This window comes from Ipomoea triloba, chromosome 3, assembly GCF_003576645.1.
Source record: "Ipomoea triloba cultivar NCNSP0323 chromosome 3, ASM357664v1".
NCBI lineage: Eukaryota > Viridiplantae > Streptophyta > Magnoliopsida > Solanales > Convolvulaceae > Ipomoea > Ipomoea triloba.
In genome coordinates, this window is record NC_044918.1 from 14,848,585 (window position 1) to 14,873,194 (window position 24,610).

A 24,610-nucleotide genomic window follows, 5' to 3' on the forward strand; every position below is an offset into this window, starting at 1 on the left:
GCCGTTGACGGCCCTACAAATCCATCGCTGATGACTAGATTGATCACCCTTCGGAGAGGCGACCAAAACTAGTCGCCTTCTCTCCTGGTAATGGTTCTCACATAACTATATGAAATTTTGACATTTTTCTACTTTTTAATATTACACAAGTATATAAACCCGACCTAATAGTCACTTGTCTATGTATGAAACTCTTGACAAACATAACTATTTGCCATGCATATCATTCAACAAGACAAAAACTAACCACTCCTAATCTTCCGAGCATAATACTAATAAACTATGCTAAATGTATCGGTCTAAATCTTTACTGAATTAATTCTTCAAACTAAGATGAACCAAGCCCAACAAGGTTGGGTCAGGCCAATATTAAAAAATTCTTTTTCAAAAAATAACTAGAATTAAATTTCGATTTTTTTTTCAGTTTTTAATATTACACAAGTATATAAACCTCCCAGTACCAACAAAAGATGTCACTTGCCTATGTCAAAAGAAGGTAATAATACATCTGCCAAACTACCATCACATTATAACTTCAAAAACATAAATCAAAAGTATAAGACAGGTAAATTGGCAGATACCAAGTGCATATATGAACATCACTGTGTTTAGATAGTATTATCCAATGTTATCTTCCTCGTCTTCATCATCATCGCTAATCCATCCATAGCAAGGTTTACGCCTTCTTTTCGAAGATGCAGAGTCCGTCTGTGGAAGAGCGGATGTGGGAGCAAAGCCAACAGATACAGAATCTGTCCGGGGATGAGAGAATGCGGGAGCAAAGCCAAAGCCAAAGCCAAAGCCAAAGAGAACTCGCCTCTGGTGTTGCTGCTGCGTATTGTCCTACAAAGTAAGACTTATGCTAAGAAGATGGCATCAGCCAGAAAAATAGAATCTTGAACTAAGAACAAATTGTCAAATTGCATATCTGCATCGACTCCAAAGGGTATCAGGAAACATCATAGGTCTGTAACATAAATCTCGTTGTCCTGGATCAACGGATTGTGTATGGCAGCGTGATAGACAACTCTGTTCTCGACCCAAGAATGGATCAACCAGAAAGATGGATATGAACAGTTGAGATAGAAGGGTGGAAAATGTTTAAATTCTTGCTTTTTTTCTGTAAAGACCATGACAAAAAGCAAAGCTATGAACTAGTTTCACATTCAGTAAAGCTGTAATTAAGGCCATACACTCGTGTTTACCTGTCAATTGTCATACACTCATACAAAACTATCTCGAGCAGTACTCTTTTTTAATACTCGGGAACACAGAGAATGTTGCATTAACCAAGATCACAACACACCAACACAACCTGCTGTCAAAAAGGGAGCGAAGGCCAGCCAGGGTCCAACTAATTTGGTTTTTTGAAAACCACTTTGTGTATAAAATGGAATTTCAAAGAAGTCCTTACTCCTTAATAACAGTTCTGTAAGTGTTACTTATTTCTTACTCAATTCTTTGTGTTTCTGCTTCATTAATACTTCAAAGATCTCAGCTTTTGTCTGACTCTCCAGTCTCCATGCTAAAACTATAGATATCCAATCTAGACATCAGCATTTTCCGATTTTTCCCCTCCTATCTTCCTTCACTATGCTTCCCACAAAAGGAAAAATTCCTTCGTCCCAGGGCCCCACACCCCAGCCAGGGGTCACGTGATTCAACTGCCCATTAGGTGGCCCAGTGCTCACACTATAGCTATCAGGGCTCGATCCTGTGTCTTTGCACACAATCTACTACCCAGGAACCAACTAAGCTACACATGCACCCACAATCTTCCTTCTCTATGTTAATTTGGTTCCCTTGCACTTATACACCAAAAATTGCACAACTTCATCCTAGGAAAACCATTTCTTTCTTCCCAGTTTAAGAACACTCAAATCTAAATCTCTCCCACTAACAAAATCACATAGTAACACACACACACACACACACAAAAGAGGCAGAAAATACCGTCGCTACAGAGCTGATCGCGGTGCTGATGGTTTGATCTAGACCTTTCCCTTGGTTCTCCATTTGGTTGTGAGCAACTTCAAGTTCAATAATGGATTCATCCCCATCATGATCTCCACAGGCCATCTCCCCACACTGTCCTGCCTCTGAACTTTCAGTATTTCCCTGCAAACCAGAACATTCATGGGCAAGCTTTTCCCCGGGATCATCATGCTCATCATGATCAGACTCCTTTTGTTCACTTAACATCACCTCAATCAGAACTCTGTATGCTCCATCCTCAATAAACGCCCATCCCTCATCTCCATACACCTTAAACAGATAGGATCATAGGAGAAACCGAGAAAAATGATGAAAAGTTGAAAACTCTACAATTTTAGACCAACGAATAAACCATAAATGCATGCACCAAAACGGGAAAATGTTAGGGTTACGAGTTCAAACGCAATTAACGAAGAGCAAAAGAAGAAACCTTGAGGAGTTCTTTGACTGATTTGCGAACCAAGTGATCGGGAAACCCTAACGGGCGCATTGCATCAAGCGCGGCGTCTATTCTGCGCAAACCCGTCTGCGGAAAATCTTTAAAATCTCAAATCCAAAAATTCCGAGCGATTAAAACCCTGCTTCTTCGGGATAGAGAAGGAGAATTCTACGCCTATTTCTTTTCCATTTCATCATCCAAAAAAAAAAAAAAAAAGTACAAAGGAGACGCAGAGTTTGAAAAGTTACCTTCGGGCGCTTGTTCCTTGGCGCCATAGCTGAGAACTCAGCAATGGGCGGAAACGCAGAAGAGCTGAGGGGAAGAAGAAGAGGCGTGGCGTTGAAAGAGACTGTGGAGTTGGGCAAAGCGGGAGAAAACGCGCACTGTACTGTTCAGTGTTCAGTACGTAACACTGTAACAGATATAAAATGGGAAATATATTTCATGTACTCAAACATGTCAAATCATAAAAAATACTCCTAGTAGAAAATGGGAGTAAAAATTAATAGTAGAGTTTTTCTTTTAAATAATTTTTGAGTAGTTTTTGTAAGTGTCATCATAAAAGAGAATATAGGAAGAAGAAAGAAATTAAAAATCTAACAACAAACAAAAAGAATTTTAAAAAAATTACCTTAAAGTCAGAGTGGCCGCCAGCTGGTGGCCACTCTGACGCGCCCAAAAAAAAAATTACATTATAGTCATAGTGGCCGCTAGCTGGCGGCCACTCTGACGCGCCACAAAAAAGAATTACCTTAAAGGCAGAGTGGCCGCCAGTTGGCGGCCACTCTGACGCGCCCCAGCGGCGAGTGGACACGATGGTGTGCCCAGACGCGTGATTGGACTTTTTTTAATAATTTATTGACTTTGTAGGAGATAAACTTCTCTATTTTTTTAGTCACCAAATCAGTTTCATTCTGCGACCCCAAATTTGATTACTGACAAGAACCAAATAAAAATTATTGGTGTTCATGCAACGAATATATTTTTATCAAAACAATCATCAATCATTCAATTGTCATTTTAAATTGAGTCACTTTTCACAATTTATCTTCTCTTTAGAGTATGAGATATCCTTTAAGATTGGGTTCAAAATGAAAAATTATTCGTAAATTTAGTTTATTTAAATATTAAATTACTCAATCCGCCATATATTATGTGTTTTTTTTAATTATGTGTTTAATTCAATCAAAGAGGTTTGATTGAAATTATTTATATTCAATATTTTATTATATTCAATTTAATATTTGTATATAAAATTTATATATTTAAAAATCACATTAGAAATACCATTAAACAAAAAATAATAATTTTAAAATAAAAATATTAAATAAAATAAGAAAAAATTCTTTTAAAAAAATTAGTGCATAATAAACATTATAGATTAAATGAAATAAAGGAAGCAAAAATTACGAAGTTGGCCAACTTGTGGGAATCAAACTGAGTTCTCTCAATATTCTTCTCTATAAAGAGAGCTCACTTACCACTTAAGTTACCCCAATTGAGTTGGAAAACATTGAAATTAGTCACTGAACTACATGCAAAAGTGCAATCAGGTCATCAAATTCAAAAAAAGTACAATTAGTTCTCTCAATGTTCTAAAATTGTACAATTCAACTAAATTTCCTCATATCATCTTATTAAAATTTTTGATTTTTTGTTAAACCCATCATAATACCACACACAAATTTTTTCAATACTTTCTATTTAGTAAAAATGATGCTCCATCCGTTCAACCCACCCATTTTGGGACATATTATCAAGTTTCAAACTTAAATTTACAGGACTAAACGATACTACTTGGGGCTCTATTTTATGTTCAAATTCCTTTTAATTTCATCTGCCCTATGATTGGACGATAGATGCTTATGTGACAAAATTCAAGAAACCTACGACGATTCTGTTAATTACATAAGCTCTCCTCTGTCACTGAAACAAGATCTTATAGAATCTTACCCCATTCTTTCATATCATTTTCTGGGCAAAAAAGACAATTCTGAGCCTACTAAGAAACTGTCACCATTTCATCTTCTTCTTATACATCTTTATACATAATTCTGAACAGAAAAAACATAAACAGCAACACACAAAAGATACTACAACATTAACCCCAACAGAAAGTCAAAAAAAAAGCATTAAATCTTCTGATCTTTTTATGTATGGTGATTGGTTTCTGGAGGCTTGTGCTTGCACTGATAGCATTTCGCGAATAGCCCGAAGGTGTCGACTTGCTTGATGAAGTTGTTCATGCTTGCCCACCCCCCGAATCCAAACCCGACGACTAAAACCCAAACCACAATGAATGCGTTCATCACGTACACAGCGGTCCAGCTTGGTAGGAAGAATGGGGGCTTCTCTGCTGCATTCTGGGCAGAGGAAAATGTAGCAATTTTATCAGACGAGAAGCGGGCAGGAAAGAAGTACAAAATTAGTCGAAAAAGATTGAAACTTTTAGAAACTGCAGACTTATGGTATGTCGTTTATGCGCTGCACATCAACAAAAGTAGACAAATTTCATTCAACTAGCTGAGGTTCATGTTGAGCATATATAATATTTAAACATAAATGTGTAATTCAACTATCAGCTTAGGCTTTTAGTTGAGATGGAGCACATGGTTCAATTTGGTATCAGAGTCAACCCCATGTCAAAGGAGCATATAATATATAAACATAAATGTGTAATTCAACTATTGTCAGACGGTAATGATGAAACAGGTTAGCGAATGAACTGCAGGAATGGGGTAGGCTTAAGGGGGTTTGGTGGTACCAAAACTCGGGATGTGTTTCTGGGTAGCAGAGCTTGACTATTGCATATAACGGAATGACAAGGAAATGCCACCAAACTAGTCTCGAAAAGCTTCGAAATCTGATCGTGTCGGGGTTTCTAGTCACAAGAAAGGGGGATCCAATCTCTAAAGGCCACTATAGGTGCTACCTTATCTCGTGTTTACATGGTTCGAGCATAATTAGACTAACTACTAACTTAAAAGCTATGAGAGGGTTTATGATTCATTTGACGACATTGTGTCCAATAATGGTGTTAGAAAGGTAAGTCAAGGCGATGTCTCATCAAGAATAGCACCTAGTTAATGTATGGGTCTGAAGACCAATAGAAATATCTGAAGCAGATATAGCCCACACAAAGGGCCAGATTTCAACATCATATAGATGGTCAGTTATACCAGAAAGGACACATTAATGCATCGTTTTATAAATTTTTTTTGCAATCATGCAACTTGCAAGTACTAAATACTCATCGGGTTTCAGTTCAATCATGAAACACGTACGACAAGGATAATGAGCAGTGGCCCGGCTTGGCAAGGCCAGCAGGACAGACGGTACAAAATGAAAGTAGAGAATGGACTAAATACCTGCCGGGCCGAGGCCTTTCTGTATGTTACCATGTGTGCGAGTGCAGGGATGATGTAGACAGTGAAGCTAACGAGAAGTGCTCCCACAGCGGAGTTGATAGGCCCGAAGAAGGGGAATATGATGGCCAAGAACCATATCGGTATCACCACGGGTAACCTGGCTAGCGCCCTTAGACATATGCTCTTCGTGTCGTGCATCCCGATCACTTTCTCCCAAACAAAGTACAGAGGCGTGCAAGCAAATCCAAATGTTATGAACTGTCAAAGAAAAAACAGGTCACAAATTCACAAATTGACAAATTCACAAATCTCGTTTTGCTTAGGAAATGACGGGAACCAAACTGAATGTTTCGGTGAAGATCAGACCTGGTGGATTAGCATAAGAATAACAGCTGCATCGCGAAAACCATTTTGTGGAAGGAGCGCAAATGCATTGGCGTTACTGAGAAGCTGATCACCGTAGGCCCAATACATGGCAGCAGCAGATGGAATCGTTAACGTGAAGACATAAAGAGTAGCAAACAGATATATGTACTTAAACTTTTGAGGCTTCCACATAGCGTGCATGATTTCCCTGCAAGAAATCAAGATCGCCTCAAAACGTGTAGATGCAGGGGCTTAAATAGTTTATCAGTAGATATGTACAACTTTGAAATTTCTGAATGTTAGACCATAACGACATGTCAAATGTATAATTACTCGAGCCATAAGCAAGGATTCACATTTACGAGTAGATTCACTATTTCTCTTATTGAAGGCTATCAATAAACAAATTGCGAATGTGGAATCTTCAGATATGAATGATAATTAACATTGATGAGCGAGGTAAGAATTTACTCACACGGTGACAGCATGCCCACCGAAAGTGTAGAGTATATTGGTGGCTCCCGTAAAGTAAAGAACTATTTTTTTGGGTCCACTGTGAGTAACACCTTCAACCTACATAAGCCATAGAAAACACCAACTCGGTAAATTTGCCACAAAAACCAAACAAAACAAGAAAATGCCGGTTTTGTCAATTCACCTGGCCATGAACTAAGGCTGCAATGGCCAAATACCACGCAGTGTAAGTTGTCATTCCCAGTCCGAGAAACGACCAAATCCTATAGTTGTGAAACGAGGGGATGAACACCGTCGTTGCACAACAGGCCCCGAATATGTATGTCCATGTCCTCTTGTCCAACCGGTCGTTTATGTAGTATATATTACTGCAATCCACCAAAATTATCACTCAACCACAACCTAAAATCAGAGAATTTCTTCTTGGTCGTTAAACCGATATATGAGAGCATTTATCAACACAAACCTTGCACAAGCTATGAGCTGAATTACAGAACCAAACAACAGGAAGGTACAATTGAAGGCCAGCCCAACAGCTTTCCATTTGGGTCCCAACAAGCCATCCAACACCTCAAACCACTAGATACAAATATAATAACACATGTATTCCTCAGAGGCATTGCATATCTATACAATAACTGATTATAACTCATTAGTCACATACATGGATGATGTTTTTTAATGTTAATTAATCAATAGTAACAGACAAGGGAGTGTTATTTAAAAAATATATACTTTTTCTTGTTGTCTTTGATTTGGGAGTGACAACAAGGAAACCCACAACACTGTACTCCTGAGAGTATACACGGGTAAACCTTGTGACCTAGCCGGTAAAGGACCAGGTAAACTACCCTAACCTAGGTTCTTGACCAAGCAAAAGGACCTAGGTCGCTCTCGATGAGAGTCAAACTTGTAACATTATAAGTACTATAAGTCAAGAAATAGACTGCTTTGTAATATTGTAGTTACTAAGTCAATAAATTGACAACTAGTCTACAATTTTTTTAATGGAAGTATTGTTTGGAAGGCTAACCTGGATAACATGGTTCTTGAAGCTGACATTCTCTTTTTCCTTTCTGGTTCTGTACTCAACATACAGTACACTGATAAGATAAGCAGTCCAGCTTCCAAGAAGGCCATAAAAGATCTGCAGCAAAACCCCTGAGAGCATCCCCATTTGAGAAAAAGAGTATGGCAAAGTTAAAAGAACCTGTGCCACCTGCAGAAGCAGAGCACCAGAAACCCCAAAACTCAGCATATTTATACTTTTGCCCCAAAGGAAAACAAAAAAACAAAAAAAAAAGGGAAATTTTAGAAAAACCTGATTTGAAGCACAGCTGAACCAAGCATCATAAACAGACCCTCCATGCCAAAGAAAGCTCTTGAAACCAAGCATAGGTTCATTTTGAACTCTCCCTTCCTCTCTCTGATCATCTACCTCAGTTTCAGTACTCATAATCCCAGGAACTATTGCCTCTTCACTCTGTCTCTGTGGCTCCATCTTTTCCCCTCAATCCCTCTTCTTAAACACCTAAAACTGCACAAAAATCCAACAACCACAAACAATTCAGGAAATATCAGCCCCAGCAATTCATCCACAACTCCTAGCAAAAACAAGATAAACACTCCACTCCATACAACCCAGCCAAGTTGAATTTAAAAAAAAAAAAAAAAAAAAAAACTCAACCTTCCAAGGCTGAAAATGAAAGAAAAGCTGGACTTTTTACTCTTTTAGGCTTTGCTTTCAATGGTGGGTTCATGCTATATATACACCAAAATTCCATAAACGTTAGTAACTGAAACAATGGGAATTGACAGATGGCGAAACATCCATAAAAAAATGGCGCATGTTTCCTACATTCAAACAAAAACTGGGATTCCTCTGTACCTTAATCACACGAAAAATGCTGCTTTCACATACATACATACATACGCTTCTTCCAAATGCTATACAGCACAGCTCGCGGTTGGAGGGCCGTTACAAATTCTTGCGAGGAGCGCTGTTTCCATGGGGAGCTGTCTAAAGGCTATAAATGCAAGCAAAAAATAATAATATCTCTGAATATTCGCAGGTGACGACGGCTGAGCAATTATTAAATGTGGGGAGTCTTGAAATGTTGGAGGGGATAAAAAGACGAGATTTTTAAGACGAATGAAGCGAAAGGCTGGCTTATTGAATACACTAACGCAGCCACCCTAGAGAGAGGGTAGAGAGTAGAGAATCAGAGAGAGGTGAAATCACACTCTGTAAAAGAGAAGATAGAGAGTGATGATGATTATGAATGAAGAGAGAGACAGTGAAATAACCCATGAGTGTGCCTCCTATGATATGGACCCAACGGGTAATGCCGCGAATCAGCCTCGCATGGTTAACCCACTATAATTTTTATGGAAATTTCATCAACATTCATAATTTTTTATTTTTTATTTTTACATGATGAGAGAAATAGACTATCACTCTTGAAATATGTATTGAGATGTTTTGACCATAATGGAGTAAATTGAATTATTTGTAAGTGATTGACTTAAATCGAGAAAGTTCATCTTCTACTGTGAGTATATCTTAGAGTATTTACAGTAGTGGAGTTTTCAGGATATTAAGAAAAAAATGTAACTTGGAGGAGAGAAGTGCAAGAGAGAGAAGGGAGAAGCTCTTCTTGCAAATGAAGAGTTAATTCTGACTTGGAGGGACCCATAGCACATTAATAGCAGTTATGACCGTCTGTCACTTTGTGGGCAGGCGCGCCGGACCATCCGCTTTATTTTTTTTAATAATATTTTTTTTCCTCCCTTCTCACTTTTTCTTTTATAATCACACTTACAAAAACTCATAAAAAAATCACGAAATAATTCCATTGATAAGGATGTTCTTAGGGCAACCCCATCCATGGATTTCGGGGGAGTATCGGTAGAGGAAAAAGTTTGAGGATGGATTTTGTTTTTTGTTTTTGTTTTTGTTTTTGTTTTTTTTTTTTCAAATGGGGGAAGAGTTTTTATTGTTGCAAATGTTATTTTTTATGGGACTCACATATGGAGAAAAGAGAAAAAAAATAGCGCAAATATTGTGTCTCCGGGGCAAAGTCACATTGTAAAATGTTATTTTTCAGTTTTTTTTTTCCTTTCTCCCATTTCTCTTTTCTTGTCATCCCTAAAAAAATTCACTAAAAATTCAACTAATACAGTTGATCTTAGTTGATACTCAAAGACATGAAATCCGCCTTATAATCTTAACTGACAAAAGACAACACAAAATTATTATTAGTGATAAACAGCTAACATGAACATTATTATTACCTTCTCAAAATATTAAAGAAAATCTAATGTACACGCATATATATTCAATTGCCTATGGAAGGTCTAAGAGTGGGGCATTGTTTCTTTATATGATACTTGGATTTAAAAAATTGTAATCAAAGTAATATAATGCTACATGTAATTGTTTAACTCATGTTATTTATAATTTAATTCTTATAATATTTAATTTAATATTAATAAATAAAAATTTTATATATTTAATATTCCTTTAGAATAAGGAGTTCAAACTTAAAAATTATAAACTTACTCATGATATGTAACTATTATGAAAGATATTAGTAATTTTTTTTTGGATACATTGTATAATTTTGTAATAATAATAAATTTGAAGTTTAATTCTTATTTAATTAGCGTTGGAATATTGAAAGAGGTAGTTGTATCATGTATGAGGAATGATACATCAACATATATCAAGAATTGAAATAGTAACAACATGAGTTGGTCAGACAGTAATTAATTAATTATTATTTTTTATTTATTTTTTATCGTTATTTATTACTCTATAACTAAAATCATTATGCAAACTTCATCTAAAATATGCATTCGATTTTTACATTAAAGAATAAATGGAATGAATTATGAAAAGGATGTAACGAGGATAATACTCAAATAGTGCTGTATAAAATGTGTGCAGATGGCAGTGATGGAATGATGTTTTAGTTCACACTCTGTATGTGTATTCCCAATCAAATTGATTGTCACGTTTAATCCTTGTGACTTAACATCAATTAAAAAAATGATTTGTCTTGTTTGATTGCGATCCAAGCTCATTTTTTTAAAAATAAAAATAAAAATACACGGTTTGAAAATTCAAAATTTTCTCCTACAAAAAAGTGGTCGAACAACTATAATTAATCTTCCCAATCCCAAGGCCCGACAACAACATCTGGGAGGGTGAGTATGTAAATCATGGTAACTCAGTTGAACATAACCCAAAAGTTCTCTCACACTGCCGCTAGTGAGACTCGATCACTGGTCTTACTTAGATGTTCATGCAGACCTTATTTCCTTTTCTTGGGAAACATACATGACGCTTTAAGTGAAGTATTTTTAGAGAAAATATTTATGGCTTTCTGAGTGAAGCCCGACCAACTTATGTTGGGACAACTCCAACAAGGTATTAAATTTAAAATTTTGTGGTTACAAAATCAATTATCTATCCAACTCGAATTGGATTGTTAATTAAAAAAAGGAAAAAATGTCAAATAGACCACTGAACTTGTCGCTTTTGTGCAATTGGGCCATTGAACTTTAAGAGTGTGCAATTCAACCATCAAACAAGCAAAATTTGTGCAATTAGACCATTTTTACAAAAATTTTTAATTCAATTTGAGTTAAAAACATTTCAATATTGACTCCCAACTAGTATGGTAGAAGAAAATGCCACTCTTAATACATATATGTTAGTAATATAATTGGATTTTACTAGAAAATTTTTGTAAAAATGGTTCAATTGCACAAATTTTGCTTGTTTGATGGTTGAATTGCACACTTTTTAAGTTCAATGGCCTAATTGCACAAAAGCGATAAGTTCAGTGGCCTGTTTGACACTTTTTCCTTAAAAAAAAAAAAACACTCTTTATTTATAATACATGTTGTACCATTTAGAGTAATAAATTTTTGTTACAAAATTTGATGTGAATAAACAAGACTACTTTATCTTTTTTGGTTTTGTGCAAGAAGATAGAATTATAGGTGGGTAGTATTGATGCAATGGTCAAAAAGATAGCTAGAAATGATATATGCCTTTATCAAGTGCTACACTCAATCCGAGTTGAACCATGAGGGCAAAAAGGGATGAAAATAAAGCCTACCTAGCTATTCGTTTTGGTACTATAATTACTTTTTAATTTGAGCTTTGATGGAACCTTTGGAGATTTTTCTCATAACTTGTTAATCTAAGGTTCCAACCAAACCTTATTTTTCAAAATTAATCTCAATTGATAATATATTTTTTAAAAGTATTGAAACATGTGTACAAAATGGAGTGATTTGGTATCTTTGAGGTTCTACTCAGTATAAACATGATTAGTTTTTATGTGTATACATAATTAACAAGTTAAAAAAACACGTGGTTAGACCAAAAAACATGTGTATAGATAGGCTAATATTACATGCATATATGACTTATATTCGAACTTATCTATTGAATCAAATTTAACTATATATCACTATCAATCTTTACAAAGTTAGATTTGATGGGTACAACAATAAAATTCGTATTAAAAATATCACGATGCACAGAAGTTTAACCAAGTTGTATATGAAAATTCTAAATTCAAGATTAACGAGAATATATATTTTTTTAAACAACTTATGAAGATTACTACAAATAATAATATAATTATCCTCCCTAGTTCCAAAAGATGTGACATTTGAATAGAGAATCTAATAGCATCAACCAAGAACAATATAATATAAGATATGAGGAAGGCATACACTACACATTAATAATTGAGTTTGGAAGTATAGGAATATATGAATGGCCCAATGGAAAGAACAAGACTAGATGGAAAAGACATTAGTAGGAGAATGGTACAATTTTATTATTATCATCTTTTTTTTTTTTTTTTTTGTAATAAAGAAAATAAAATAAAATTTTGAGGATTTGGGCAAGCTTATGCAAGAGTGATGAGTGATGATGTTTAAGTAAAAATGGTGAGCATTGGCAAGAATCCTATCATTAGCAAAATTAGTAAGCATAATGAATGGAGGGGCCTTCTTCTCATCACTCACCTCTCTCCCATTCTTACTTTATTTCCAATTACTTCATCCTCCATGTCTCCTTTGTCTCTTTGACCCTTGACTCCTACTTACATACTTAGGTTTGTTACCACGCCTCGAAAGAATACCTGTGTATGTGGGCTCGATCAAGAAGGTGTTGATGATAATTAAATGTGTGGCTCTCAGATACAAGAATCATGTTTCACTTACTCAAGTACCCTTTTGAGGTTAAAGTGGAGCTCTTAGCCACTCAATAAGGTGTGATGGGTTTCGCATGAGGATGCTACTGGAGTTTCTATGCTCATGAAAAGTACGTGAGGGATGTAAAAGTCGACTTATGTGTAGGGCGACTCATTTCTCTTAATGGGCAACTCAACTAGTCACATGGGTGAAATTTGAGAGGAAAAGCCAGGGATCTAGTCTCACCAACGGCAGTGTAGGAGCAACCTTTCAAAGTCGAGTCTCACCAACGACAGTGTAGGAGCAACCTCTCAAAGTCGAGTCTCACCAATGGCAGTGTAGGAGCAACCTCTCAAAGTGAGGGGCTCCTTGTGCACAGTGAACATTCTCCAGATAATTTGTCGGGGCGCGCGAGATTGAGGGTTCAACCTTTTGGAGAAAAAAATTATAAATTTATATCTTATTTTTACTCGAAAATTTATGCCCAAAATATTAAATTGTAGTATATGTGATTCCCAATCCTTCAATGAGGGTTTTTAAAACTATTGTGTTCCCTCGTGACATCTACACAAGGCAATTTGATTTAACAAAGAATAATTATGCTTTGGGTTTAGTGGGAGACCTAATGATTAACCGTGAACTCTTCAAAGTAAATCCAGCATTTACACTACAAAATCCTTATGGTAACCAGCTAGTAAATAATAAAATAAATTGTCATTTCCTTTTCTTTTTTTGTCACCATAGAAACATGCAGTGACTATCTAAAAATATGCATCGGGTAAATTACACTTCTACGTATAGTAATACTGTAATAGTCAATAAATTAAATAAAAAAGGTTAACTATACTAAAAAAAATCTAATAAGTGATAAGTTTAATTCAAATAATGTTGTTCAGAATTGAATAGTGACTTTTTGATACGGTATTTTTGTATTTTAAAATTTAATTAAGGGAATTGACATGCATGGCAAGTGATTAATAATTAGTACTCCGTAATTATTAAGCAAATATAATAATAATAACTAATAATAAAGAATATTTTTCTCCGCCGTAAAGGTTATGGGCTAATGTGATTTCTTTATGTACTGTCCCCTGCAGAATGATTACTTTCCTAATGCCATAATTATATATTTAACCCTTGTAGAGAAAAGTCGAGTCTAATAAAATAGACTCGATTTAGTCCATCGTTTATTAAAATTTTATTATTTTAATTATTAATTTTTAAATTTATTTAATTTTATCATTAATTATACAATTATTAACTAAAATAGTCTTCAATCAGGACTATTTTAAGTATAACTTGAATATTTGGAGATAAAATTAAGTAAATTTGAAAGTTGATTACTACAGTGGTAAAATTTTAATATTCGAGAGATTAAATCAAGTATTAACTCAAGAAAATATGTTTACGTGTTTATGAAAATTGTACAATATCAACAAAATATTGGAGTTGTTATTATTGTTGTTGTTGTTGTTGTTGTTATTATTATTATTATTATTATATAGCATATGATTTTTTATTAAATAATAATTATTTTGTTTATACAAATATCACCATCTTTTTTTTCTATTTATTATAGTAGACATAGTATTTTTCTCAATACTTTTAAAATTTGTCTTATTTTCAGCATATATAATATAATAAAATAAATAAATATGATATTTAGTAGACACAGTATTGCATATAATAAGTTACTAAATTTTTCCACTAAAAAATGACAAGTAAATTAGATTATAATATGATACTTATAGATATTATGATTGGAGTTGAGATGACAAAAACCAAACATCAAAATTCATTATTCAACACCCATTATGGAGCCTGGAATCGATTCAAATTCCATGTTCCACCAAGATAATCAATAACTAAATGCATATAAATGGATATGATGCAGTTTTAAAAGATTGATATTGCTACAGGTACAAAATTTTTCTTTCACTATTTGGTGTAGCAATAAAGTTCTTTTATTTTTCAATTTTTTTTTTGATATTATTGAAGAGTCTGGAGCCAACAAATGATCACTATGAGGTAAAATAGCCTAGGTTGGTTGACGAATAGACATCTTTCACGGGGAATCAAACTTAGAATAACCTTGTGATTATCAAATCAACTATCCGACTAACTTTGCTGCCAATAAGGATGGAAATAGGCTAGTCAGGGCAAACTTTAAAAACTTGAGGCATGAACCTATGATTGAGCCTGTACGTAGCATTTTCTTAAGTACGTCCAAGCCTAAGCTACTTACAATAGGTCTGGCATTGCCTAAAGTCTTTTTAAAGGTATGTTTAATATGTATGCCATTAAAGATACTCTATTGTACATATACATTAAATAGGCTTGAACTCTATTTAGGATCTACACCTTATACACTTTATACGGTTTACATATTTCATCTTTGTAAAGAAAATAAAACAAAAATTAAACCTAATATAACAATGATAGACGAACCGTTGCAATCGTAAGACACAACAAGTGTGAAGGAAGTGATAGCAACAAGCATCCTTAACCTCAATCGAATTTTAAAAAATAAAAAATAAAAATTAAGATAAAAACTCAAGATTAACAATCCATCAATCAAATGTTTCACTCCACTGCCCCCACTACTATTATGCAATATGCAAGGATCGATATGCTACTTCGCTAGGAGGGGAACAAGGAGAGAGGAGAAAGTGTGAAAATTAACAATTGGAAATTAAAATTTTAGAGTTTGATATATATAGTTGGTTTTATTTTGTAAATTAAATATAAAAACATATTTAAGTAAAGTGAAATGTAAAATATTAAACAAGAGCGGAATTTACTGATGAATACAATCATTAGATAGTGGCAGTTGATTTTTCCTCTTCACTCAAATACAACTATATCAACTAATGGTGAAACATTTAATTTTATCCTGCTAGCATGATGTATTTTAAATGGATGGTATGAGAGAGAGTTCACATGCATCATCATGCATGACTACTTGTAGTGATGGGTTGGGGTTTGAATGGGGATTTAAGGATTTTGTTTCCCACACTCAACAAAAATGATCATGTCATTGGGTCCATCCAATGATGCACATCATGAATCCTAGTCTTTATATGTAATATTTGGTCGGCTGTAAATATCATTTGTATTGCCTATAACAAAAAGGTAATATATATATATACACACACACACACAAAACAAAAATGTGTGTGATTAACATATGTAACAAGTTCATTATTTACTCTTGTTCCTTATCAAAGAATGTACTTTAATTTGAGAAATTTATTTAGTTGATCGGCATCTTAAGACATGATTGATCTCTTTAGTAATAAGATTAGTCTATATAGATGTATTTTTACAAGGATACTTGTTTCATAATTGTACTTTAACAAGAAAAATTACAACGCTATATTAAATAGGGATCACATTGGAATTGGGATGGGGTGGGGAGTATGCTCCCTATTCCTGTCCCTACCGAGGAATATAAATTTTCTTTTTCTTTTCTCCATCCCCGTAAAAAAAATTTTGAGACAGAAAATCTCTACCCTGATCAATTATATAGTCAAACTAGTAATTTATTACAATTTTTATAATTTTAAGTAAAAATAAATAAATATTGAATTCTTAATTTACGACTTAAACTTTTAGTTATTCATAACTTCATCAATATATATATAAAATTTTTTAAATTAATGTGTCGAGTACAGGGCAAGGAATGGGTACAAGTGTACAACTACTCCTTGTCCTCGTCTTGTTTCCCAAAATTTCGTCCCCATCTTGCCCTGTCGCAACGAAAATTAGGGTCCCCATCCTGCCCTGTTGCAATGGAAATTAGGAAAAAATTGCAATTCATAATATCACATCAATTACAATATGTATTGATTTTTGTCATATCAAAATATTGAATTAATAGTATAATCAATTTTTCTAATTAAAAAATATTATTTAGATAAAAAAAAAAATCACTTGTTCGTTACGTTGTCCCAACAATAATGTAAGACTATAAAACATTAGTGTTTTCTTCTCACAAGATATCACTTAGAATCTTTGACGGCACGACTTTTCTATCTACCTCACACCCCTTGCATGCATCAAGAAGGCACTCACAAATTCGATTAGTAGCTCAACCTATTCTCTATAAAAGTGTCAAATTCTAATATTATATTCCATTATCTATCTTGATACTATATATTTAGAATAATTTTTAATTTACCAATATTAATTAATTAATTATTACCATATACCGTGACAAATGAGGCTGTAGAAAGCGTTTGACAAGTAATGAGAATGCTAATGATTGGCCGAGGATCACGCAATTGATCATTAAGGGGGATAATGCTGTAAAGTTGATGAATGACTTAAAGAAGAGATAAGGTTTGCTCTTTCTTTTGGGTATCCAACCCTAGTGAAATTAAGGCATAGGAGAATTACCTTCAACTTTTTTACCTACAAAGTTCTTTGACAACTATTGTTGAATTTTTCTTATTTATTTATCAAAATATTTGTAATTACTACTCAAAAGTGTACAATAGATAACGTCACCTTGTAATCCTTGTTGACAAATGACAGCACAGAGATAAACCAACCTAAATTATCCATCGAGAAAAATGTTAACTTTTTCCCTATTGATGTGACTTCCATTCATGGGGTCCTCAAGAATTGACATACTCGCTCTACCACTAGTTAAAATGAAATTTATTGTCAAAATATATAATGTCACGTTAAGAATGAAATATTTGTGGAAAAAATATAGGAAGGGTTAGGGGTGTTTAACATTATTATATCAGTTTAAAATATTCAAACTCGAGATCTTATTTGATGCATGCACCAACAATACTCCAAACTCGAGACTCAGAATTGAATTAAAGATTTGATTAAAATAATAATCAGGAGTTTTAGGTTAGGGTGCCTTTGTTTAACCATTTTCTATACACCCACCTCCCTGGCAAATTATTGCATGGACCATGGTTCACACAACTGTGTGGACCAAAAATAAAAAGTACATTATTTTTATACTGAAGGTACATTATTTTTGTATTGTAGGTACATTATTTGACAGTATGTATGCACCTCCCTCCCTATGGGTCCCTTCTCAATTAAGTTCTCATCTTGGGCTCGAGGTTGGCGAGTGGGTTTGTCAATTGGATAATGACAATGCCATAAAAAAGAAATATATATAAAGATGAGCGGACATCCATTTATGGCCTTAGACATCATGGTATGCACCACCTTAAAATGATATTTTCACCATTAAATTTACCTCATAATATTCATTTTTTGGAATGAAACTATTAGTTATATTAATACAAATTAAATTTCTTTTTAACTCGCGTAAAATCAATTGACTCGTGAATAATTTAGTTTGGATCAAATGTTATATATCAAGCTCTTATAGTGGTGAATGATTCATTAGTGACAATGGCGAGACTCTAGCTCTCGTTTGCATCATTGCAACAAAAAGAGAGTTGCGAGTCAAGAGTAGCAATGTCACTAGTTCATATCTTTTGAGAATTAATTTTTGTGTCGATTGAATAGTCACTTTCACTCAACGTTTATAGTTTGAAGTTCATGAATTTTTAGATCCTCGAAAAGGAGAATGTCGGTGTTTGGTTGCAAACTTTGTAAGGGTTGTGTGGACTTACTTTTTGTGATCCTTAAGTGTTTATTTTTCTTAAAAAAGATTTTTATTGTTGCATTATGCCATTATATGACAATTAAGGTGAATATTAAATTTTATTCTCTTCTCTATTTTTTCCCAAGATCAAAACCACACATAATATCTCATTTTATCTGATTTGAGAGCCAAATCTGCATGATCATTTGCCCAAATTGCATCTAAATGACAGATAAAAGCAGTAGCCTTCAATCCACCAGTCACCACTTTTGACAGATAACTAAAGCTCTTTCAAATCATCCAAAGCAACCCTATATATGCTACACCAATCATATCTTTCATATTAACTCTTATTATCACTTTGCACCCGAAAGGAATAACTGAGTGAGTAAAACATGATTTTCGTATTAGAAGTTCAATTCTTGTTAACGACCTCTTAGTTGAGCTTGTTGCATAAACTTTTTCTAGTGCAATTTATTTATTATGTGTGATTTATAAACTATTACCCAAGAACGAAATTTATCCAATGCATATCCTCAGATAGTAATTGCGGGTTAACGAAAGATTCAGTAAAAGACAATAGGGAAATGAATATGGGGGTGAAGCTAATTAAGTTTATCATGCTAGCTACTCTCATGGCTAATGTAACTTGTGGATGAAGTTAGCATGCATGCCCATGCTGATGACATCTTCATTGTTCACACTTCACAGTAATGATTATGTAATAAATTGCATTACAAATTTACAATCATAAGATATACGTATGTGTTAGTTGGATTCTATACTCCTGACGAGTTAATATCAACAGTTAAGTACCTTTAATCTGATGACGTTACAGTTACCATTCTATGTTTTACTAAGACTTAGTAGATTCATTATTGGACGGTTCTGCAACAATCATATGATGTCTGTCTTGTTCTAGTGAAGATTCACCTCTCAAACAACATCCTTAATTAATTAGCTTAACAAGTTAACATTTGAAGAACTAACCTTGCTTCACCAATTTTTGGTTAGTTGAGTCTTCTACAACTCTCCTAATTAAAAGTGTGATTGCATATATAAAGGTTCGAACTTTCAACCTCATGTATACTTAACCTTCTTTACTTTTATTAGACAGAAATTTAAAGAGTCAAGTTCAATGTCTGCTGTTTGGTACAGATTTAAATTACCAAGTCTATGAACTCGTCCCTAATTAAGACATACTTATAAAGGAGGTAAATCTCGAATTGCCCAACTAATCTGGAATTGAAAACATAACCTTTTGAATTCTGATTCGATTCTAACGGTAGACTATCGAACCAATCCGTGGTCATTCATGTACACGAAAGCTCAAATGTCACATCTCAACAATATCTTTATACAAAATAAAATAAAAGTCGAAAAATGTCCGGGCGGCATGCGGGGCTTGTGATGGATGATCTCGATCGATCGCAATCCTGGGCGATATGAATGTCTCCTTACTGGGGATCTTGAAGATGAATGAGCTAGATTATTGCAAGCCTTTAATTTAATGGATCGTTCCAAGATTCAGTTCCCATCAATCTTTTCATCACCCCCACAATAATCACCCATTCCATTCCAAGTCATGTCGACAAATGGAGTTTGGCAGCAGCCCTCAAGATTAGGCAGCAAGCTGAAAACTTTGAACACAAATGTTAGGTAGCCAAACTTTGTTGAACAAAATATTTATTGTTTGGTCCCTACATTTTAGGCTAACTACAAAATGACCCCAAATTCTCAACTATAAATAGGGTGGTCATTTTTTCATTCTAGCCATCCCAAATCATTCTATTCTTCCCTCATATACTAGAGATATTAGAGAGTTTGTTGAGTGTATTTCTCCTTCCTAGCAAGAGAGAATTATCCTTGTTTTCTCCTTGTTAGTTAGAGAGTGGTTGTAACTCCTATTTTCTCATAGTGAAATTCTTCTACCCTTGCCCGTGGTTTTTACCCTAATTTGTTTAGGGGTTTTCCACGTAAAATCTGTGCCTCATTTATTTTTCTTTCTCAAATTATTGTTGCAATCTGATCTATCCCACTTCCGCGGGCGCAACAAGTCAAACTTCATATCAAATTCAATGACCATGTATATGAAAATGTGTCAGCCCTTCATTTGGGAAACCCCAGCCACTACATAGATAAATCATATTCATATTTATTATGTAATATAACTCATAAATCTCAATGAATTACATATAGTTAGAAAGAAAATTAACAATAATTAAACTTTGTTGATATTAAATTACGAAAATTATATCAAAGACCTTGTGGTTTAATGGTACCTGATTGTACCCTTATATGGGAGGGAATAGGTTTGAGCCTTAGTGGGTGTTACATTGTAACAGAGTCAAAAGTAATTGTACTTCACTCTCTCAATTACCTTTTTTAGGCCGTGTTAGAGGTTCATTAACTTCGGGAGCTAAGGTCTAGCAAGGTGGACCCGAGTCCACAAAATAATTTACGTTAGTACATGACAAATTATTTGATGAACCCGGATCCAAATTTGTAAATTTACATATTGAATATCCACCATATATATATATATATATATATATATATATATATATATATATATATATATATACACTGAATGTTCAAAATTTAAACTGTGAACATTCAGTAGATAAATTGTGATGGGTTCATGGTATAACTATTGTTAGTACATAGAATGGGCCTTTATCTCTTGATAATTAAGCCCAACCTAAAAGGCTCCAAAATGTCGTGGATTTGAAGATTTGGGCTATAAAAGTTAAGCCCAAAGAAATCCTGCCCACCATATCTCAACCGTTAATATATTTATGTTAAGAATAAATCTTGTCCGTCGTTTACGTCATCTTCTCCGATCTTAGACCGTATATATACAAACCCTAAATCCTAATACACTGTCTACAGTGCACAGTTTCATCTCAGGCTAGGCCATTTTTGCTTCTCCTTTTTCCCTTTAATCTTAATTTCTAGGTTAAAGTGACGGCGCCGCCGCTGTCCGCCTTGACGGGGCTTCTAAAGCAACTGTCTTGGCCCTAAATTTTGCTCCAATTTCTTAATTTTTTCCTGTAAAGTCGTAGTTGAAGTGTTGAATTACCTTAGATCCTTCAATGGCGGTGAAACAAACCAAGGCTGAGAAGAAGATTGCGTACGACCAGAAGCTCTGCCAGCTTCTGGACGATTACACGCAGATCTTGATTGCGGTGGCCGACAATGTAGGAAGCAATCAGCTTCAGAACATCAGGAAAGGGTTGAAAGGTGACTCGGTTGTGTTGATGGGTAAAAACACTATGATTAAGAGAAGCATTCGTGTTCATGCTGAGAATACTGGGAATACTGCCATTCTCAATCTCATTCCTCTCTTGGTGGTGAGTATATAGTGTAATGAGATTATGCCTGTACTGTAATTTGTTCATGAGAAAGAGTAAAGGTTGAATGTTTAATCTCTGGCTGTGCTTATATATAGGGCAATGTTGGATTGATATTCACCAAGGGTGATTTGAAGGAAGTCAGTGAAGAGGTTGCAAAATACAAGGTAAGATTATATTTGGTTGGAGTTCATACATATCATTACTTAAAGTGCTGTAGAAGATATGATTTTGCACCTTGTCGTTTCATGGCATTGAATGATTATATGTGGCTTTCTTTGTGTTATTATCTGTTTGATTAGTAGCATTTTCTTTGTGGCTAATTGCTTTTTGGATTGTATATAGGCCTTGCATTTCAGTTGGTCTTATCTCTATTGGAATTTTAATATAAAATGCAATTATAACCTGCTCAAACATTATTGCATTGTGAAAGGGAGTGTGTAAGTTCATTGATTTAATGTGAAATCCAATGGGGTATTTATAGCTTGCTTTTACATCTCTTGTAATCAAATTTTGAACAGTCTCGTTTGTTTAGAATCCTAAATTGAAATTCAGAAGAATTGAGTTTTGAGTGTCATCTTTTGATGTATGCCATCTAGTAATCCAATCTTTGCTGAAAATGTTATAATTTGGTAAATTTTCTCTATTTAAACACTTTAGTAACGATGGAATGCTGTTCTGTTTGTTGAGTTAGCACTAGAGGTTCTCATGGTAATATTGTGAACAGGTTGGGGCCCCTGCTCGTGTTGGTCTTATAGCTCCGATTGATGTTGTTGTCCCACCTGGGAACACGGGTCTCGATCCATCTCAGACCTCTTTCTTCCAGGTGCTCAACATTCCTACAAAGATTAACAAGGGAACTGTTGAGATTATAACCCCTGTTGAGCTTATCAAGAAGGGGGATAAGGTGGGTTCTAGTGAAGCTGCTCTCCTAGCAAAGCTGGGCATTAGGCCATTTTCCTATGGTCTTGTGGTCCTATCTGTTTACGATAATGGATCCGTCTTCAGTCCAGAGGTTCTTGATCTGACTGAAGATGACCTTATCGGGAAGTTTGCCATGGGCGTGTCCATGGTTACTTCACTGTCACTTGCTATATCATACCCCACTCTTGCAGCCGCCCCACATATGCTCATAAACGGCTACAAGAATGCCCTGGCTATTGCTGTTGAAACCGAGTGTTCATTCCCACTGGCTGATAAAGTGAAAGAGTATCTCGCGGTATGTTACTTTTGATACTACAAATTATTTTCGATACTCTCTTGGCCTCTTCGGCGTGATAAATTGCGTTGAAACGCTGCAGGACCCGACCAAGTTTGCCGTTGCAGCAGTTCCAGCTGCTACTGCTGAAGCTGGAAGCACTCCTCCTGCTGCTGCTGTAGAAGAGAAAAAAGAGGAGCCTGCAGAAGAGTCTGACGACGACTTGGGCTTCAGCTTGTTTGATTAATTCTATGATGTTGGCTATGTTGCTTTCATGGTTTTTGAACGTTTCTATGTTGATTTTTTTTCCAAGACAGCCATTGTTTACTCCTTAGACCCTTGTTTTTGAAATTTTATATTCTCATACTCCAAACTAGTGAATTTTCTTGTGTCAACTTCAACTTTTCATTTCTAATGACCAATATTACCTTGTTTTCTTTGGAGGTTTGCGCTAGGTAAACTTTATTTTTGTGTAATGACCTTCAAATTATAATTAATATAGAGAGTTATTGCCATTTGGGGTTTTTTGATAATAGTAATTTTGTCCCTTTTAGTCCTAAATTTTTAAATTGAACACAATTTTGTCACTTTTAGTCTTAAATTTTTAAATTTAACACACGTGGTCTTTGACTTTATTGTAATTAGTTAAAGGACTACACGAATGGTAACAATTTGAAAGTTGAAAGTAAACATGCAAAACCATACATTCATAGAATCTCAGATGATATTAACTCTTATATAGAAGATGTAAATCTGTTTTGGTATGATTTAGTCATGCCCATAATTTATCTTTGAATAACCTATGAAAACTCAATTATGTTTTTATCAAAATGTTAATGGGGTACACGTTAGGTGTACAAATGGTCAAATGGAAACTGAGGGTTGCCAACTCATAAGACGCCATTAACGACAAAATTATTAATTTGAGGGAATATACCAACTCTACTTAATATAATCTAAAACGAAACCAAATAAATAAGTAGAAAAAAAACTGGAATTTGAGAGGAAAAGATCAGTTTCTATTGGAAGATGCATGGCATATGCTGCCGCGCTTTAAGTTTCAACGAATTAAAGATTAAAAGAGTGATTCATTTCCCAGCAAATGTCAATAGGGAATGGACAATATTAGAGTTTATTCCACATATATTCCTCACTATAATGATATTTTAAAATTTAATATTTAGTTGTAACTTGCCAACTACTATATAGTGTGGTGACACTTCTGTTATCATTTTAAATGAATGGTCATATGATCAAAACTAGTGTAAAGTTTAGAGCATATTTGATCATTTTTTTAAATATTTATAATAATATTAAAAATAAAAAAATACCTCTGATTTTCTGCGGAAACCATTCAAACCAACGTTGTCATTGTTAGATGAACTTTAGAAAATGACTTCCGTCAAATTTTGGCGGAAGTTATTTTTCTCAAAAAAAGTCTTATTTTCTCAAGTCAACCGAAAATGATCGGAAACCCGAAAAATGATTTTCCAGGTTCCAAAAGACACCCTTAATTAATTGATGTTTATTACGTTAGTACACTAATTTCTTTGTTTTTTATTTTTAAAAAACATCCAATGTAAGTATTAAAATCGGTCGTTGTATGGAGTCATGCCG

At 34.4% G+C, this 24,610-nt stretch overlaps 3 protein-coding genes across 4 annotated transcripts; 1 reads left to right on the forward strand and 2 right to left on the reverse strand.

Annotated features, from left to right (window-relative positions):
- Positions 1–380: 380 nt before the first annotated feature.
- On the reverse strand, positions 381–2,818 carry LOC116013744. The gene is made up of 4 exons (XM_031253652.1): positions 2,683–2,818; positions 2,426–2,521; positions 1,954–2,265; positions 381–843 (listed from the first exon to the last, which is right to left on the reverse strand). The coding sequence occupies exons 1-4, from the start codon at positions 2,707–2,709 to the stop codon at positions 619–621; spliced, it is 660 nt and encodes a 219-aa protein (XP_031109512.1). The 5' UTR covers positions 2,710–2,818; the 3' UTR covers positions 381–618.
- A 1,539-nt stretch (positions 2,819–4,357) lies between these two features.
- LOC116013743 (auxin transporter-like protein 2) lies at positions 4,358–8,971 on the reverse strand. Of its 2 annotated transcripts, none has more exons than XM_031253650.1 (9): positions 8,531–8,971; positions 7,964–8,179; positions 7,676–7,861; positions 7,109–7,221; positions 6,827–7,010; positions 6,644–6,741; positions 6,169–6,376; positions 5,803–6,060; positions 4,358–4,797 (listed from the first exon to the last, which is right to left on the reverse strand). In XM_031253650.1, the coding sequence occupies exons 2-9, from the start codon at positions 8,141–8,143 to the stop codon at positions 4,585–4,587; spliced, it is 1,440 nt and encodes a 479-aa protein (XP_031109510.1). In that variant the 5' UTR covers positions 8,144–8,179; positions 8,531–8,971; the 3' UTR covers positions 4,358–4,584. The 2 variants fall into 2 exon arrangements, with proteins under 2 accessions (XP_031109510.1, XP_031109511.1); XM_031253651.1 differs by lacking the exon at positions 8,531–8,971 and adding an exon at positions 8,330–8,420.
- Positions 8,972–21,291: 12,320 nt separating this feature from the next.
- LOC116011904 (60S acidic ribosomal protein P0-like) lies at positions 21,292–23,507 on the forward strand. The gene is made up of 4 exons (XM_031251330.1): positions 21,292–21,795; positions 21,894–21,962; positions 22,523–23,014; positions 23,097–23,507. Exons 1-4 carry the CDS (start codon positions 21,538–21,540, stop codon positions 23,238–23,240), a joined length of 963 nt encoding a protein of 320 aa, XP_031107190.1. The 5' UTR covers positions 21,292–21,537; the 3' UTR covers positions 23,241–23,507.
- The last annotated feature ends 1,103 nt before the right edge of the window (positions 23,508–24,610 follow it).

What these genes read in the sequence shown, in the direction of transcription:
- LOC116011904 (XM_031251330.1), top strand. Translation starts at nt 21,538, where the DNA reads ATGGCGGTGAAACAAACCAAGGCTGAGAAGAAGATTGCGTACGACCAG. An exon ending in ATCTCATTCCTCTCTTGGTG is followed by an intron (nt 21,796 to 21,893) that starts GTGAGTATATAG and finishes GCTTATATATAG; the next exon opens with GGCAATGTTGGATTGATATT. An exon ending in AAGAGGTTGCAAAATACAAG is followed by an intron (nt 21,963 to 22,522) that starts GTAAGATTATAT and finishes TATTGTGAACAG; the next exon opens with GTTGGGGCCCCTGCTCGTGT.
- LOC116013743 (XM_031253650.1), bottom strand. Translation starts at nt 8,143, where the DNA reads ATGGAGCCACAGAGACAGAGTGAAGAGGCAATAGTTCCTGGGATTATG. An exon ending in TCAAGAACCATGTTATCCAG is followed by an intron (nt 7,222 to 7,675) that starts GTTAGCCTTCCA and finishes ATTTGTATCTAG; the next exon opens with TGGTTTGAGGTGTTGGATGG. An exon ending in CAGCTCATAGCTTGTGCAAG is followed by an intron (nt 7,011 to 7,108) that starts GTTTGTGTTGAT and finishes GGTGGATTGCAG; the next exon opens with TAATATATACTACATAAACG.
- LOC116013744 (XM_031253652.1), bottom strand. Translation starts at nt 2,709, where the DNA reads ATGGCGCCAAGGAACAAGCGCCCGAAG. An exon ending in CAAGGAACAAGCGCCCGAAG is followed by an intron (nt 2,522 to 2,682) that starts GTAACTTTTCAA and finishes GATTTTCCGCAG; the next exon opens with ACGGGTTTGCGCAGAATAGA. An exon ending in CGATCAGCTCTGTAGCGACG is followed by an intron (nt 844 to 1,953) that starts GTATTTTCTGCC and finishes CTTACTTTGTAG; the next exon opens with GACAATACGCAGCAGCAACA.